Raw genomic sequence first — 16,233 nt, 5'->3', positions numbered from 1 at the left:
ATTAAATACAGCTGATAGTACATTCACACCCTCCTAGTTTCCAGCCCTAAGTTCACTGGGCTGGGCTGGGCTCTCTCCTTATCTTGGGATTTGGAAGTTGGGAGTTGCTGTGTGGAGGAGGAGGCACAAATACAGAAAAGCAGGAGAAAGCCCAGAACCAGCAGTGAGCAGGCAGGAGATGCTCATGTCAGTGTCATTAATAACTAAATTTAAACGCACCTGAAAATTATATCTATTATTCAGCACAATGAATGCAGCCAATTTTTTCCTCACACTAAGGTACTGTGGCCACTTCAGGTGAGCCTGGCATTCCTTTGGCTGCAGCTAGTGCAAGCTGGCATAAACAATAACATCAGTGCTGCCACAGAGTGTGAAGGGGAGCCAGTGCCTTCAGCAGCACAGGCAGCCCCTGCTGCTGAGCCAGTCCAGCAGAGACCAGGAGCTCAGGCAGACTGACCCCAGCACTCATCCCTCTCTGAGGATTCACTCCTGTTCAAGCTGTTCACATCCAGCACCTCCTTGTTGCAAACACTTTCACTGCAAAGTTGAGAAAAAAACAGCCAGTTTTCCTTCCACACACTTGAAAATTTTGTGGTCACCTCTCTGCCAGGACTTAGTGAGCATCCAGGATCCTGCTGGAGAAACTGACATGACAAATAAAACTAGCGAGAGTCCTACTCATAGGCATGAAAAAATAAGTAATTTGTCCCTTTTTAATTGAAAAATGTAAAAAGGACTTCAGCTTTAAATAAGACATTTTGTACAAAGCTTGAGCACAAAAAAGTGAACACCAATGTGTCGTTATGTAAACACCACAAATGTTACTGGTTTGTTCAGTAACACAGAACAGCCTGCGAGTTCCCTCCCAGTGGGTGAGATTTCTGTAGCTGTTCCCCTCCCCTCTGACTTTACTGGAATACAGGAAACCCAGAAGCTTTGGAACATTTACAGGCTACAGTAGTCAGGATACATTGTGACTAAAGGATTTTTTTTTGTTGTTTTTTTCTTTAAGGGGTTGGTCATTTAAATATACAGAAGTACAATAATCTCACAGGTAAATGAATGGCAGCTTGGATTAGAAAAAGCACCAAAATATTTAATATACATCTGGCACAAATTTCACAAGAAGTCAGTAATGGACAAACCAATGCTTTGCTTGTAAGAAAAGAAAAACCTCAGACTGTACTTAATGCTCTTCTTCCAAAAGGGACACAACAAAAACATTGCACTCAGGATTGCTATCAAGTAAAGACAACCTTCTTATCACACCCTATTTGCATTGTGCCTTAGATTGCACATTCCATAAGATGCTGTTTCCATTCTGTTCCAGACACCAACGGTGAGAAAATTTCACGTAAGAAAGGTAACTGTAAAACTACAAACCAATTCAGTAGACTGGGATTCAGCAGATGCATTGCCCTGGAATTCTCCCAATTTTCCTCTAGATCGGGTTTCAAATATGGCTGCATCCCCTAGAAATAAAGATCCTACATGAAACAGAATTTACTCCAGCTGTTTTCAAGCATTACATTTACACAGCACTTCTGATACTGCTGTCCCAAAGAGGAACCACGGGGCTGCTGTGACATGCAACACATTCATCATTTCCCAGAGTGAGAAAACTGGCTCATACAGGGTGATCTCCTGGCTAAGTCTGAAAAGGCAAAACTCCCCTGGGCACAAAGAGCAGCAGATGTGACCCTGCCCACCCTGGCTGGATTGCTGAGCAGCCCAGAGGCCCAGCAGGGAGCTGAGCTCACACACAGCACACAAAGCCCTGGTACTTCCCCAGTCACACTGAGTTACCTCTCTGGGAGCAAACACTACCAACACACATTCCTTCCACAGAGAGGGACTTGAGGCTCAACTGGGGCCTCAAGATGCACAAGAAACAACAAGGCTGCACCAACCAGTGCTCCCAGGCTGACCCTTCTCCACAGAGCCCATCAAGGCCTTGTGGTTGCTTCATGCCCTCAAGACCAGGCAGTGCAAACCCCAGCAGTGCTGGCTCAGGACAGAGCCCTGCCAGTGCCATCCATGGCTCCTGGAACTTGAGTTACTCAACAACTTACAGCACGAGGCCCTCCAACCCTCCTGCCAGCCCATCTCCTTTTAAAAGACTATTGCAAACTTACACAAGTGTATTTTCAAATAACTCAGTTTAGCATGACTAAAGAAGTCACAACTTCCACATACGGAGCACTGATCTGTGAAGTCCTTTAACTGTAACACTCTTGGGAGCAGCAGCCAGCCTGCAGCTCCACTGATCCTCTGTGCAGGTTTGCCAGCTCTGGTCACACAATCTCCACTCTCACAGGCCCAGAGAAGAGCAAGAGTCAGCAGCTGTAACTGCATAAAATGGCAACATTCAAGTAAACACACTGTTTCAACAGTAGGCAACCTTTAGTCCAGATATAATTTACAGGGCATAAAAAGAAACACTTTACAGCACAAACACTGGAGATGGACTTTTTTCCTGTGTGTGAAATGACACATTATCCAAAAAGGGCTTATCTGAAGAGTGCAATTATGCAAAGATAGAAACTTATTAAAAATCAAACAAAAAACAGTATTACCTACAGAACCTGTTGGATTTTCAGAGACTGAGGATTGCAATAGTAGCAAGGAACTGCTGCAATGTCAGTGATTTAAGGCAAGCTGTTAGGACAAGAACACACATGCTCTTTTTACCTGCTGTCTCACATGTCCCCCTGTTCTCTTGAAATAGATTCCCCTCCTGATAGTGCAAGAGGTCACACCCCAAAGCAGCACTGGAGGGATCCTGCAGCAGCAGCTGCCACAGCATTGCAGGATGTGGGATTTGCTGTGGCAGGACCTGTGCTGCAGTTTGCTCTGGGGGAGGACAGGAAGGGCACAGATGTGTTGCATGCAGAAGAACACCCCCAATGCATCAATGAACACAGCTGAGCACCAAAGCCACTCTGGCATCTCCAGTTCTCTTGAGAACACTCCAGCTTCACTCAAGAACAAGGGTTTTATCCTGAGCAGGATTCTGACCTCAGGGACAAAAAGGATGCGTGTGGCCTTTGCACTTTTGCAGCTCCCATCTTTGCTGGGTGGTTACAAGTCCAGTCCAACATGGAACAAAACACAGTATTTTTGATTAAAAGAAAAATACACTCATGGCACTGCATCAGGTGGGTTCCTAAAGCTTTTCAAGGGCAAATGAAAAGGCTGATGGCTCCCTCTTGGGGAGCAGCTGCTCCATCTTCAATTCACTGTCAGTGCAGGCAGCCTGACCAGGGAAGAGGACGTGTGGTGACAGAAGCCCTGAGCCACAGGCACGGAGCTCTGCTCAGCTGCTCTATTGCACTCCAAAAGTAGCACCCGGGAGGACCAACTCTGGTTTGCAGCTTGACCCGGCCCCCTTCCAAAGGGTCCTTTGCATACAGGTTAAACACAGGACACCAAAAGCTATGGCAAAGAAACAATACTTAACTTGGGTCAATTAAAAAAAACAGATTACTCATCCAGGCATAAAATCCCGGGACGAAAGGATGGTAGCCTTAAACTATTCAAGTCTAAGAACAAGAGGTAGAGATACCTACGTACTTCATGGTGAAGGAGTTACAGCCTTCTTTCTGTCTTACAGTCTCATGGATTTCACTTCAGTTCACACTATAAAACCAAAGGTTCAATCTTCAATAGACCAGAGAGAAAATGTTAACACTGGTGGGTTTGTTTGCACACAACAAAATTTAAGCAGTCGCTTTGCTTTAATACTTATTTGAAAAAATGTGTTTTTCTCCATATTGAAGCACTGCCCTGAAGAATTTTGAGTTTCAGGTTAAGCATCTTCCTTTTTAATATGAAAGGCTAAATTCACATGCACAGACTTTGAGCAGAGTGGGCTCAAGGGAAGAACTGGGTGCCCAATTTACTGAGGACCTTCTAGAAAAGCATCACACTGCAGAATGCAAGGCTGCAAGAGCCAGAAACTCACAATGACTATTATTTACCAAAGAATGGGAATGATGTAACCTCAGCCAACAAACTGTACCACAACTGAGGTGCCTATTAACTACATGGTGTTTCTTTAACTTTGTTGAGCTTTTTTTGGAGACAAGGCTCATGCTGACAGTGTCACACAAAGTCTAAGGTCACTGGTCAGCGCACAGACCTGGGAACCATGGGTGACAGGCTAGTCCTGGATCCATGGCTTCTCCAGGCTCTGATGGACACACAGACTGAAATAATGAAATAAAGTCACCCAGCAGAGCTGCTGCTGCCCCAGCACTGCCCACAGGAGCAGGGGCTGCACCCTCTGCACCAGCCTGAGCCACTCAGCCCCAGCAGAGCAGCCTGAGCTCGTTCCATGCTCTGAACTGTCCTGGTTCAGAGCTGATCCTGCTGGGCCAGCCTGGGGGAAGCTCTCAGCCCCAGCTGTGTCTGTGCCACCTGCCAGACCTGTGCTCCCCCTCCTGTGCTCCTTTCACCAGGACTGCACAGTACTAAGAAGCTGTAATTCTCCACGTAGAATAGCACAGGCAGCAAATAAACCCACAATTTGGTGTTCAATTCCAAGTCATTGCCTCAGTCATGTTTTATGGCCAGGATCTTTCAAACCCTTACTTGAATCAATAGATAGTCTTTGACCTCAGAAATGCACCCACACAAGTGAAAATTAGCACAATTAAGCCTCCAGTTGATCTGGAAGCCAAATTTTACAGGTGTTGCAAGCTATAATGTGGTGTAGGTGGTCAGTGTTTTATTACTAGGGGCTAAAGTTTACAGGAGTTTCATTTCTTTGCATATAAGAGAAGGCAGTCAAATGCCACAGATTGTGGATACCAGACCAGTTTTCCAGTATATTACTCCAACTATCTCTATAGTTATCTATAGTTATTTATCCCAAGTTGCAGCAGATTCACTACATGCATAAAGTTTCCTAATGCATAATCTATTTAAAAAAAAAAACTAAACAGTTGCAATGGTTTCAAGGATTTCATCAGCATCACTGCTCACTTACAGTCCTGTGCCCTACACAATGAAGAATTAAATTATATAAAAATGAAGAATGAATGTATTTGGCCTGTTCCACAGATATTCACAGTTTAACCATTAAACAAGCATATTTTCAGAGGCTCCAATATTATTAAAGACTTCTCAGAGACACACACAAACCCCATTCCCTCAGCTCAGCATTACAGAGTCCATTTGGGATCACAAAATCACCAGGCAATCCAAGAGAAGGTCTGGCAGCCCCACTCTCTGCCAGCACTGCCCAAGAGCTGCACCTCCAGCTCCTGCTTCAGGAGTTTAAACTGACACAAGTCTGGTTTGCATTCTGTAAATGGTAATTAAAGGACTAAAGTTAGGCTAAAGATAAGTGATACTTCCCTAGATAGATCATTTGGCTATTTTTGCAAGTTCCCTGCCCAGTGGGTGGAGCTGCTCCTGCCTGGCTGGAAGCAGCAGAACAGGAGCAGGGCTGTCCCCCACACTGAACTCGTGGGCAGTGGTATGTCCTTTCCCCAACAGGAAACCAGATTTTCCCTTCCTGTGTGTTCACCTCTGCCTTTAAAAAGCAGCTGTGTTACCTCGGATACCTTAAAATGGCTGAGCCTGGTGTGCTACAGATTGATTTCCTCACTGCTGTCCAGATTCCAACCACAAGATAAACACCTTCCTTAAAGAGCCTCATCCTCTGGGGCTGCTGCATGCTGGGGTGTAAATCAGAAGCTGCCATCTGGTGAGCTACCCATTTGAACAGTTACTCTTCGCACTCTGGACATTTTAAATTTCCTTTGGGGGAAAAAAAATTAAGTGACGAACAAAGCATTTAATAGCTGAATGAATGAAGAGCATCAAACTTAGAAACAGAGTCTTCATTTACTATCAAATCAGTCTCCATTTGGAACTTTTCCTAACAAAGCAGCCTCTGTTGGGGAATTTATTTTAGTCTTTTAAAAATAACAGCACCAGCAAGTGTCTCACCATAAATTCAACGATTCCAGCACGAGTGCTTTGGCTGCTTTGCTCACCAAATCAGATTAAGGTTTTGCTGCCAAACACTTTTGTGCCACAGAAAGTCAGAGAAGCAAGGACAAAGTTTTGGGTGTATTTACCCATAAAACAGCGACTTCAGGGCTCTCCTGCAAAGGGACAGATTCAGCTGCATCTAAAACAGCCACATTTGTTTTCCACAGCTTGTCTCCCAGCAAGAGCAGCATGGACCAAACTCTCCTTTTATTAGATGAAAGAGATGCTATCTGTGGCTTGTGGGTTTGTTTTTAAACAGTTTGCATTACCCACATTTTGTTAGTGATTTATGACCTCCAAGCCAAGCCATTGCAGGGCTGCATACCAGCAAAGCCAGACCCAGAATTTGGGTAGATCCTGCTCCTCTCTCTGCCTACCCCTGTGGGGCACAACAGATGTGCAAAGCACAACACCCTGGACCTGTGACAAGCTCACCACTTAAAACCTGTTTCCCTTTAGTTTTAAAACCCTTACATCACAAAAGCCATTAGATGCTATGGATGACTGTCTAGGCTTTTGTTTTGTTTCAGTTGAAGTTGGTTTATGATCCTGAAATGCAGCTCTGAAAATAAAAGGTGTGTAACAGAAGTGTATCAAATTCATTAAGCCAGCACTTGGCTATACAGAAAGCCTTGGCAATCAAACCTTTTACCAAAAGGTGTAAAAAAGTTGACATACTAAAATTAAAAAAGGTAGCATCAATAACCAAAAAAGTTTCAACCAGTGTTAATAAAACTCCCTTTAAGTCACAACAATTTCAACAGGCAAATAGTCCCAATACAGGCATTGTAAAATAATAAATTGACTCCTATCCAAATATTATCAAATCAGTCTAAAAATGACTCATCTACACTGCTGTCATTAAGAACACATTAAGAATTCACTTTGTCATCAGATGCCGATATTGTTGCTCCAGAAAGTGTGGAGTATTAACTGCAATTTAGCAATTAAACATATGCTTTAAAAAATTGGTTTGTCAATATTAATGCAAAAGATAGTTCCTTACATAGAAGTACTGTGCTTGCCAGACAAGTAAGGTAATACTTTAGGTATAAATCAAACAAATTAAAGCAGAATTATACCACAGTTTTCCTTGAAGACTTAGGATTTGTGTGTTGCTTCTCTCAATGTTTAGCAAACTTAAGAAGCAGAACCTTTGGTTCTTTTAGTCAAGTAAAAATATTCTCATGTAACCACAAAAATACAACTTTCAGAGAAAATGGAAGTCCATCAACAAGTCCACTTTCAATAAAACTGAGGTAGTACTGCTCTTTTATCATGTGAATGTGTAAAGAGATTTAGATATAAATCGTCATCTATCACTCAGTTGACTGACAGGTACAGTAATTTTATAAAACAATCCCAACATTTAGTTTGAAAGTCCAAAAAAAGGAATGATCTGGACTCATTCACTAGGAGTTAGCTCAAAATGGGAATTAGCCATATTACAAAAAGCTGTTGCTTATGTTGGTTTTTAGAGCCTTATTACCCAGGATTAATGCATTTATAGTTAACACTGCTGTTCATCTCGGTATAAAACCTTAAAATTATTACAGCCTAAAATTTCAACAATGTAAACAGCACTACACACAGTACAGACCTGCCCTGACAGATGTAGTATGAAAAAACTTAATCTGGCACTGTATAATTTAGCAATGTTAATTTAACCTAACTAAAAAGATCTACATTGTGCAAGAAGTATCAGACTTACTTATACTAATCTGAAGTCTTAAAAATAAAATAAAAAAAAAAAAATGCTTAACTTGCAGCCAGGGTCAAATATTTCAGGGCAAGAGTAAAAGGAATAACCAAAATTAAGAAAGTGCCTAAAACATGATACAGCATTTTAGAGCCCTTTCAAAGACAAGGCAGAAAAAGGTGTAAAGTAGAAAAATCTGGAGCCTCGGTAATTTCCAGAAACATCCAGAGTTTACATTGTGTGAAGGGCAAGGAGCTGCTTTTGTCCCTGCTGCTAGGTCTGTCTGTCCGCACACGGCCCCTCTGTGTCCGAGGACAGAACACTTTTGGTTTCCTCCTCCTTTTTCCTGCGCTCCATTTCCCACTCCACAAAGGTGTCAAAGAGGCTCGGCCAGGCCTCGTCCTCGCTGTAGTTGCTAAGGTCCGGTCCAATCACCTGAGTAAAATTTAGAAACATGTTCCACGTGTCCCGGGAGATTCCCTTGATTCCTGAGGGGTTCTTGATTAGGAAGTGTAACCACTGGTCCAAAATAGGGGGCTTGTTTTGGGTGAAGACTAATTTCCAAAGGGCAATGGCTATTTCCCGATGTAGCGACCTCTGTCCTTCTTCAGAGTCCAGGCCAAACTGGAAGGTGAAACGATAGAGATCCTTGAATTTATCCTCCTGCTTGGCTTCGTTTAGGAGGCTGGGGAACCTTGCACAAATGCCATCAATGCTGTCTGCATTTATTGCTTTGCAGCCTTCAAAAAACTCCTTCCTGTCAAGCAAGAGAAGAGAAATCAGGGAGGGCCCTTCCCACCGACCTCACGAACAAATCCTGTCTCCATCCAGCTACACCAAATCTAAAAGGAGCACCTGGACAAGACAAGGTGTACCCTCAGCCCCAGACAAGGTGTACCCTCAGCCCCAGTGGCACACAGATTTTGGCAACAGGAGCCACTGGAAAGACAGCCAGTTCCAAGGCATTCCTTAAGGCCTGCGGAACCACACACAACCCCCAGGTCTGCTGGGGTACTGCAAACATTTCAAAGATTCTGCTCTCTGGCTCTTCTGGACACTTGCACAGCCTGGAATGCCTTTCATGTTAAAGAGTGAGTCTAATTTGCCACAGAAGAAATTCTACATGTTTGAAACTAACACATTTACCCCGGCTTGATTCAGTACTGCTGATGTCTAAATGCCCGTGCTCTGGGTGAGCTGTTTGCAAGGGACAGAGCAGTTCACTTCTACTTTTGCCGTGTTTTTTGGTTGTTCTTTCAGCCTGCAAAACCAATGGGGAGCCACTGGTGTCAGTCAGCAAGGCATCTGCTGAGAGCAGGGGAGGGAGCACAGCATCACAGGGGCTACAGCACAATGCATGGACACTGCTTGAAGCCAAGTGGGACAGGTTTAGCTCCAGTTTCTCTGATGCTTGTTACAACCAGGTGTAACAACCAGGTGTAACATCCAGCCAGGAGAGCCAGCAGACTGACACAGGATGGGCTGGAGGGAAGAGGAGATGGAGCAGCACTCAGAACAGACCATGATGCTTTCACTGATGCAAGATTCCATCAGCACCTGTGCCATGGAACGCGCCCTTCAACAAATATAACCTCTCACAACTAGATTTGTCCTCTCTGAGGAAATTAAAACCATGTTAATAATATTCATGGTAGCTGTGGAGAATCACAGACACTACTTACAATTCCTTTACCATCTTAGCAAATACCTGGGTCATCAGGCTCCAGTAAATCCACATTTGCATTCCAGAGTAACTCATCCCTTTGACACACACCCTCAGCCACAAAGACTCTGAAGATGCTGTCCAGTGCACAGCAGAGGCTTAGGTCAAGGCTCTGAACACCAAAGCAATAAGCTCAAGAAAAATAAGCAGCATTACTCAAACCAATCTACATAGGGCAAAATAAAAAATTCCTTCTCTCCCTGCCAGTCCTTGTAGGCACTGTTCCCTTGCTCTTACCTGGACATTGCTAATCAAGCTGGGGGACTCTGCTGCAGTTTGGGTTTGCCTGTTGCTTAGTGGGGGGAGTTGTAGCCATTCCATTGTGTCCTGTGGCATCACACATGCTGTCATTCTGCTGACTGAGGCCCTTGTCCAGAAGGGCACACAGTACTTCAAACAGCAATCATTTGTCAGCTAGTATGAAACAGCTACAAGTGTCAAAACCCTCACATTTCCTTCCCTCTCTATGCTTTAACAAGATTACTCTTGGAAAAAGACATTAAGTGTTACACTGCTTGGACAGGAACAATTCTGTCATTCTTCCACAGACTGTTAACAGTCAGTAGCAATTACTAAAGAATCTCACATTACTTTAAAGGAAAAATTAATTCCAGTGTCCAATCTCACCAAGATCATGTTGGATACAATAAATTGCTTCTGGTAAATCAAGAATAAATTAATGTCTACAGAATCTCACTACACTGTTCATCACTAGCAGCATAATGGCCAAAACCACATTTTCTAAAATCCAGTGTGATGGGAAGGGGAAAGAAGACAATACAAAGCTTACCTTCTGCAGTGGTAGGAATTAATTTGATCAAAATGCAAGTGTTAGAAGAAATAAGTAAGTGAAGCTAATGAGGCTGTCTCTCCAACATACTGCTGACAGGATATACTTTAACATATGAAAATAATTACAAGTTCTACAAGAACTAACCTTGTAAATTTGCACATGGTGGCAGCCTGGAATTTCCAAGCCAAAACTAGTACTTTAAATTCAGTGGGATCAACACAGAGGTCATTGCAAAATCGTTCCATTCCTTCTTCCAGTATGGCATCTTCCCGCTCGTCCTTATACCTCCTGAACAACTCCCCAATCCTCTGAAGAGAAGATTCCTCTGCACTGCAAACAGAGTCTTTCTTTGCATCTCCAGAAAATGTTGGAGGCTGACTGGACTCTACAGCAGCATCTGTTTTCTTTGTCCCATTCACAAGGATGTCTCCTGAAGCCTTCCCGCAGGCTGAGCCGTGGTCGTCTTTGTGGACTGCACTTCTCTTGCTGTGGGATTTGCTGCCAGAGTCTCTCTCCCCATTTTTGCTGCCAAGGGTAGAAGAAGGGTTCTTGCACTTGGTGACACACTGGCCCATGGTGGTGCAAGCCCAGCTCCTAGCACGGTCCCCCTGCCCTCGGACACCCTCGCAGCTGCTCTTCAACACATCTCACCATGCCATCAGCAGCACTCAGCTAACCTGCAAAACAGTTCCACAGTCAAACTGCTGCCTCTCTGTAAAGAACAGCTGAAGTATTAAATGTGGGATAATACTTGCCATGAAGCAGCCAACTTCAGGATATTTAAGCTTTGCATACTGAAAAGGAGCAGTGTACACAAGGCTGGAATACGCCATAAATTTCAGGCAATTTCAGCTGTTTTACCTAGAAATCAATGCAGCTCACTCAGTGGCCACACTATACTAACGGGTCCTAATAAAGGAAATTCCTAAAATTCTTACTGCAGCATAGGTTACAAAGAGGTTGATTCATGTACAGGCTTCGTCACAACAGACTACTCCAACCCAGAAATACTTTAAAGGAAATGGTTTTTAAAAGTGTACCCACATTTTATATATAGAATATAAAACACTGAAACAAAGCAGGGAAAGGAGGACAGGGACACTGATGGGACAACCTGGCAGAGACCTAAGGACTGGATCTAGACTGTACCTCCAGCAAATCAGCAAAAGGGACTTCTCAGGGAGAGAGGAGGAGGGGGCTGGCTGTTGGCTGGTTTTAGGAAGGAGGAGAGAGAGTGAAAGTTGTGTGTTTGTTTTTAAACAGAGTTTGGTTTTGTACAAATCTAGGTTTTGTACTTAAAACATACACAGAGTGTGCCTGCAGAAAGGAGGCAACACTTCTTATGCAAGAGGGTATTCAGAAATGGTTCATTGTTTCAAGTGGGCTCCTCCCTTCAGGTAAGGAGACCGACAGGGGAGGGGGCCTTCTTAATGAAACTTCTTCAGACAGACACACATGCAGATAAGAAGTAGTAATTCCAGTTCAGAGGGGTTTTTTTAAAACAAAAATTAAAATGCCAAAATGGTTTCACCATACTCTCTTTTTATAAATCACAAAGCCCTGCGTATTTGGAAAAGATATTTTGCCCAGAGAAAAGGGTTCTCCAATTTTCCTTGTTAAAACCAAGCTAACACTGACACTGCCCTATCAGCAAGCAGCCACACCAAGGACAGTCTGTTTCTCAGAAATGTCAGCTCCAAGAAAGCAATTGCTTATCACAGTCCTCCTTTACCCACTAATTTGCATTTCACCTCTGCTGTCAGTGAGGCAAAAGCTTCAAACATAAAAATTGGGTTTGCTGAGACTTTGTGTACAGCTTCCAGTTTAGAATTAGAACAAGAAAGAAGAGAGATAAAAATTAAAAAATTAAAAAAATACAATAGATGTCATGTCAGTTTTACTGTATTTTTTTCTTGGGCAAAGCTTTACTGAGACTGAAGTCCTCTTTAAAGCTGTAAACCAACAGCAGCAACAAGTATAGATGAATTCTCAGATATCAGGATTACAAAAATAAATCTCTCAGCCATTATACCTGTTTTGACAAAACAGCACTTGTGCAGCTTCATGAGTAAAAAATTTTGCCAGTGGAACTACAGCAGCCAAGATGCTGATGTTGACTACCTGGCTTCCCTTTCCTTAACTCACACACAAAACTAGTAAATACCTATTTTTTAAGCAGTCAAAGGAACAAAGGTATTACAGATTCTTTCATCACAAAGCTTTAAAGATTAACTTTGCTGCATCATTTTTATAGGCAAGTAAAGTCTGATTTAATGTATTCAAGAAATTTGCAATAATTTGTATTTGAAAGGATGTATAAAAATATGCATGTCAATATAAATAATCCATAAAACAATTTCACTGGTCCTTAGTACTTGACAGCTCTGTGAGTTGTGAAGTACAGCCTGGCACTGATTTCTGTGCTGCCAGGTGCCTGAGCAACATCTACAGTCCTCTCCAGTCTACACCAGTCATTATTTCATTACACCAAAACAAACAGGATATTAGTAGGCAGTGTAAAAACTGCTTAGTGATTAACTCCCACATACCAGCTTTCCCCCTCTCAATCTTTAAATTCACCCAAATTCAAATGCTTAATCTACACTAATTCTTTTCTTCCATCAGTTTCTCAGAGGCAGCTAGCACCACACTGGACAAATTTTTCTTTAGAGAGAAGTATGCAGCTGAAAGAACAGAATAAAAAAATCCTGAGTCCTACAGACTAGCATTAGAATTTAGGTAGTATAGAAAACTTTCTGCTCAAAGATGTAACAGTAGTTATTAGCTATTGGTGATTTGGAACAGCTCTTCCCTATGGGGGAAGGTTAAGGAACAGCTGCCTATTAGTGAACAGTACTTTCCTCTAAAGTAGTCAAATCACACACATTGCAATTGACAGATTAATCCAATTAACTTGAGGAATCCCAATTTGATTTTTTTAAAGGCAGTTTGCAAGACTGACATCCTGTGTCCATCATTTTCCTAATAAAAGTGACTCATGCTGTCATGCTTCCTAAGCAACAGCTTGTATTATTGATGATAACAATCTAATCTGCAGGTTTGCAAAGTGACATCACCAATGTGATGAAACTGATGGGTTTTAAAGTCATTTGCTGTCACAAAGAGAGCACTACAATTCACAGAGGGAGGATCTGCCAGCATTATTAGACACCTGTATGTAAGGAGGTGTCTCACTGGCAGTTTCCAAAAGCAGGCAATCCCAGTAGCATTAACCCCTAGATGCAAGGTATCCACCTCCCTCACATTGTACCCCTCTAACAAACACATTTTCTGTACTCCTACTTGCCTTACAAAGAGCTGAATGCTGCTCCTGAACAGCCACTGCATGAGCACTGCTCTTCCCTGCAGTAACAGAGTTCTTCCTTCCTTCTCCCCACCAAGGAAGTTTTCAGAGCACCATCCTACTCCTTATGAACAAACACCAGAAGATACTGATGTACAGTTGCTGCAATTCCTCACTTTTCTTCTACAAGAAACTTGATGCCATGTGCCAGATACTTAGAAGCATTCTACCCCAAAAATAGCAAAACCAGCTTGGAAAAAAAAAAATCCAGACTGCATCCGCTGGCAGCTTGTGCATGTATCTGGTTTTGTAAGAGAAAAGTCTTCTGGCACTCCATCAGTTACCCTCTGTAAATTGCCTGTGAGCTGGATCCACTTCACTAACGAGTCACCTCCGCTTCCTAAGTGACTCAGGTTTCAAGGCATGAAAGGAACAAGAGCCTTGGAAGGAGACAGAAACAAGTGGGAGAAGCCGCCGGCCCTTTTGTTATGGAAGGCTGGAGAGAGGATCTGATTGCAGCACCAGGAGCTGCAGGGAAGGCAGAGCTCAAGGAGTGGGAGAGAGCACCTCAGGAAGGTGAACAGAGCTGTGTGTTCAGCTGCAGAGCAAAGTGACTGTCACACAGCACAAGGACCTGCACAGAGATTTCCCAGCTGGATCAGGAATTACAAGTATTATTGTGTACCCAAACGTTAGTCTGGATTGGTAGCAAAGCATCAATTCCCAAAAGGATCAGTTCCCAAGAGCAAAATCACTAAGAGGCTTGTGCAGCATAAAAGCAGGACATAAAAGGCAGCAGTGACCACTGCTTTTGCTATTCTACTAAAAAGGATCAAGATTCAGGGCTAAGGTTGGAATGTGCTCAGTGCTACAGGATGCAGTGCTCCCAAAGAAGTCTATTACTCAGAAAAGCATTGAGCAATAATCTCCAGTACATATGAATCACCAAGATGCCCATGAGGGCATCCTCCTCTCTCAAAGCAGAGATCCACAATGACCTTCTCTGCACCTTTCCAGAAAGGAGTCAGCAGCTGGGAACACAGGAAGATGAGTGCTGCTGAATACAACCAGCTAAAACAAAGTCACCCTCTAAGAACAAAGGCTGTGCAGAGCCATATGGCCCCACACACTAAATGAAAACCTAGAGAAGATTACAAAGGCCTTGGCTAATGCTTGGGGGGCTTTTTGATTTGGTGGGGGTTTTGTGTGGGACTTTTTTCTAAGTCCTGTAAGGAATTTGCAGCATTTTTCCTCCATTTTCAAGTGACCAGATCACACATAACCCAAAATTTGAAGGGAGCAAAACAAAGTGACTCAGTAATAACTCTCAATCATACAAGCACACCATGGCACAATTGAAAACAGCAGTAATGAAGAGTGGGGGGAAGCTGGCAGGAGGACAGAAGATGCAAAGGAGATATTTAAGTAACCCAGTATTTTTCTATAATGACTGATGTTATTGTAGTACTGGAAATTATTGCATATGTCCAGAGAATAACAAGCAAAACAAGCATTATGCTGTTTAATAAAGTGTTGCATCAGAAGGTATTTATAATGAGTTTCAAAACACAAAAAGTATCAAGACAGTAGAGGAAAAAGCTTTCCATACATTTAAGAAGACCTCAAAGACAAATTTAGGAAATCTCATAACAAAAGGGGAAACAGCTCAGCCAACCATTAAATCCCTTTCCAAGGAGCATTTCACCAGCTAAGGCAAAGACAACATAACTAGAGCTTAAGTAAGCCTCAACCCAGCCTCAGCTTTTCACAAACACTTGAGCATAGTCTAAGAATTTTACAGAACTCTACTATGCATCATCTACCTTTTAATGGCTGGGGACACATGACTTTAAAAACAGCTGAGAGTAGGGAACAGTATCATGGATGCCCTGCCTGTTTGCAGCCCTGAACAGATACAGAGCTTCCCACTGGGGAGGCAGGAGAGGATCACTGCCACTGCTGAGGCAGAAGCAATTGCTGCTCTGACAATTGTGCTGGACAAGTGATCTTGTGAGCAAACATCTCATACTTACATAGCTTCAGCTACACAGAGAATCATTCCACTAGCTTCCCAGCTTCCTTCAGGCTCCCTGGCTTCCACATAGAATGCTGGAAGACAAAAGACCACACAAATCTTTACCTTTAGAAGAGGCTATGAAAACCATGAAATGCACCAAATCACTGAGAACCAACTGTGCATGTAATAAAACCCTTCAGAGCCAAACTCCACTTGTTCAAAGAGTCATTTTATGAAAAACTACTTCACTTTTTTGACTTACAAAGTAGCATTAACACCATTAACTCTGCATTGTCATATAAACCATAGAACAGGTACTGAAAACAACAGACAAATTCAAATGTTTGTTTGCAGTAAATACACACTTCCAGATACTTTCATGGCTTTCAGCATGGGAGAGTTAATTCCTCATTTGATGCACTCAAAGCAAAGCAGAGGACATGCTATCACTGTCACTGCATGTTAGCTGAGCACTGTTTAATCTGTGAATGCCAGACAGCTGCTACCTAGCAAAACATAATTTGGGTCTGGAGAGTAATTCTCTTTTTTCATCCTCTAGCACATTCTTTTCCATGTTTGTTTTCCCATGTTCAGTCGAGCTGGCTCCACTTCACTTCTCTTAAATTCCCAGCTCTGCTGTGTAAGGAGGAAGCTCTGAAGAGGACAGACAAAGGGATGTCTGGTTTGGGGAGCA

At 42.9% G+C, this 16,233-nt stretch overlaps 1 protein-coding gene across 1 annotated transcript; it reads right to left on the bottom strand.

Annotated features, from left to right (window-relative positions):
* Positions 1-1,059: 1,059 nt before the first annotated feature.
* On the bottom strand, positions 1,060-15,751 carry DCUN1D3 (defective in cullin neddylation 1 domain containing 3). Its single transcript, XM_059484285.1, has 3 exons — positions 15,556-15,751; positions 10,363-10,895; positions 1,060-8,459 (listed from the first exon to the last, which is right to left on the bottom strand). Exons 2-3 carry the CDS (start codon positions 10,791-10,793, stop codon positions 7,976-7,978), a joined length of 915 nt encoding a protein of 304 aa, XP_059340268.1. The 5' UTR covers positions 10,794-10,895; positions 15,556-15,751; the 3' UTR covers positions 1,060-7,975.
* Positions 15,752-16,233: the final 482 nt, after the last annotated feature.

Source organism: Ammospiza nelsoni, chromosome 17 (assembly GCF_027579445.1).
Source record: "Ammospiza nelsoni isolate bAmmNel1 chromosome 17, bAmmNel1.pri, whole genome shotgun sequence".
Taxonomy (NCBI): Eukaryota; Metazoa; Chordata; class Aves; order Passeriformes; family Passerellidae; genus Ammospiza; species Ammospiza nelsoni.
This window is presented reverse-complemented; position numbering and strand designations above follow the sequence as displayed.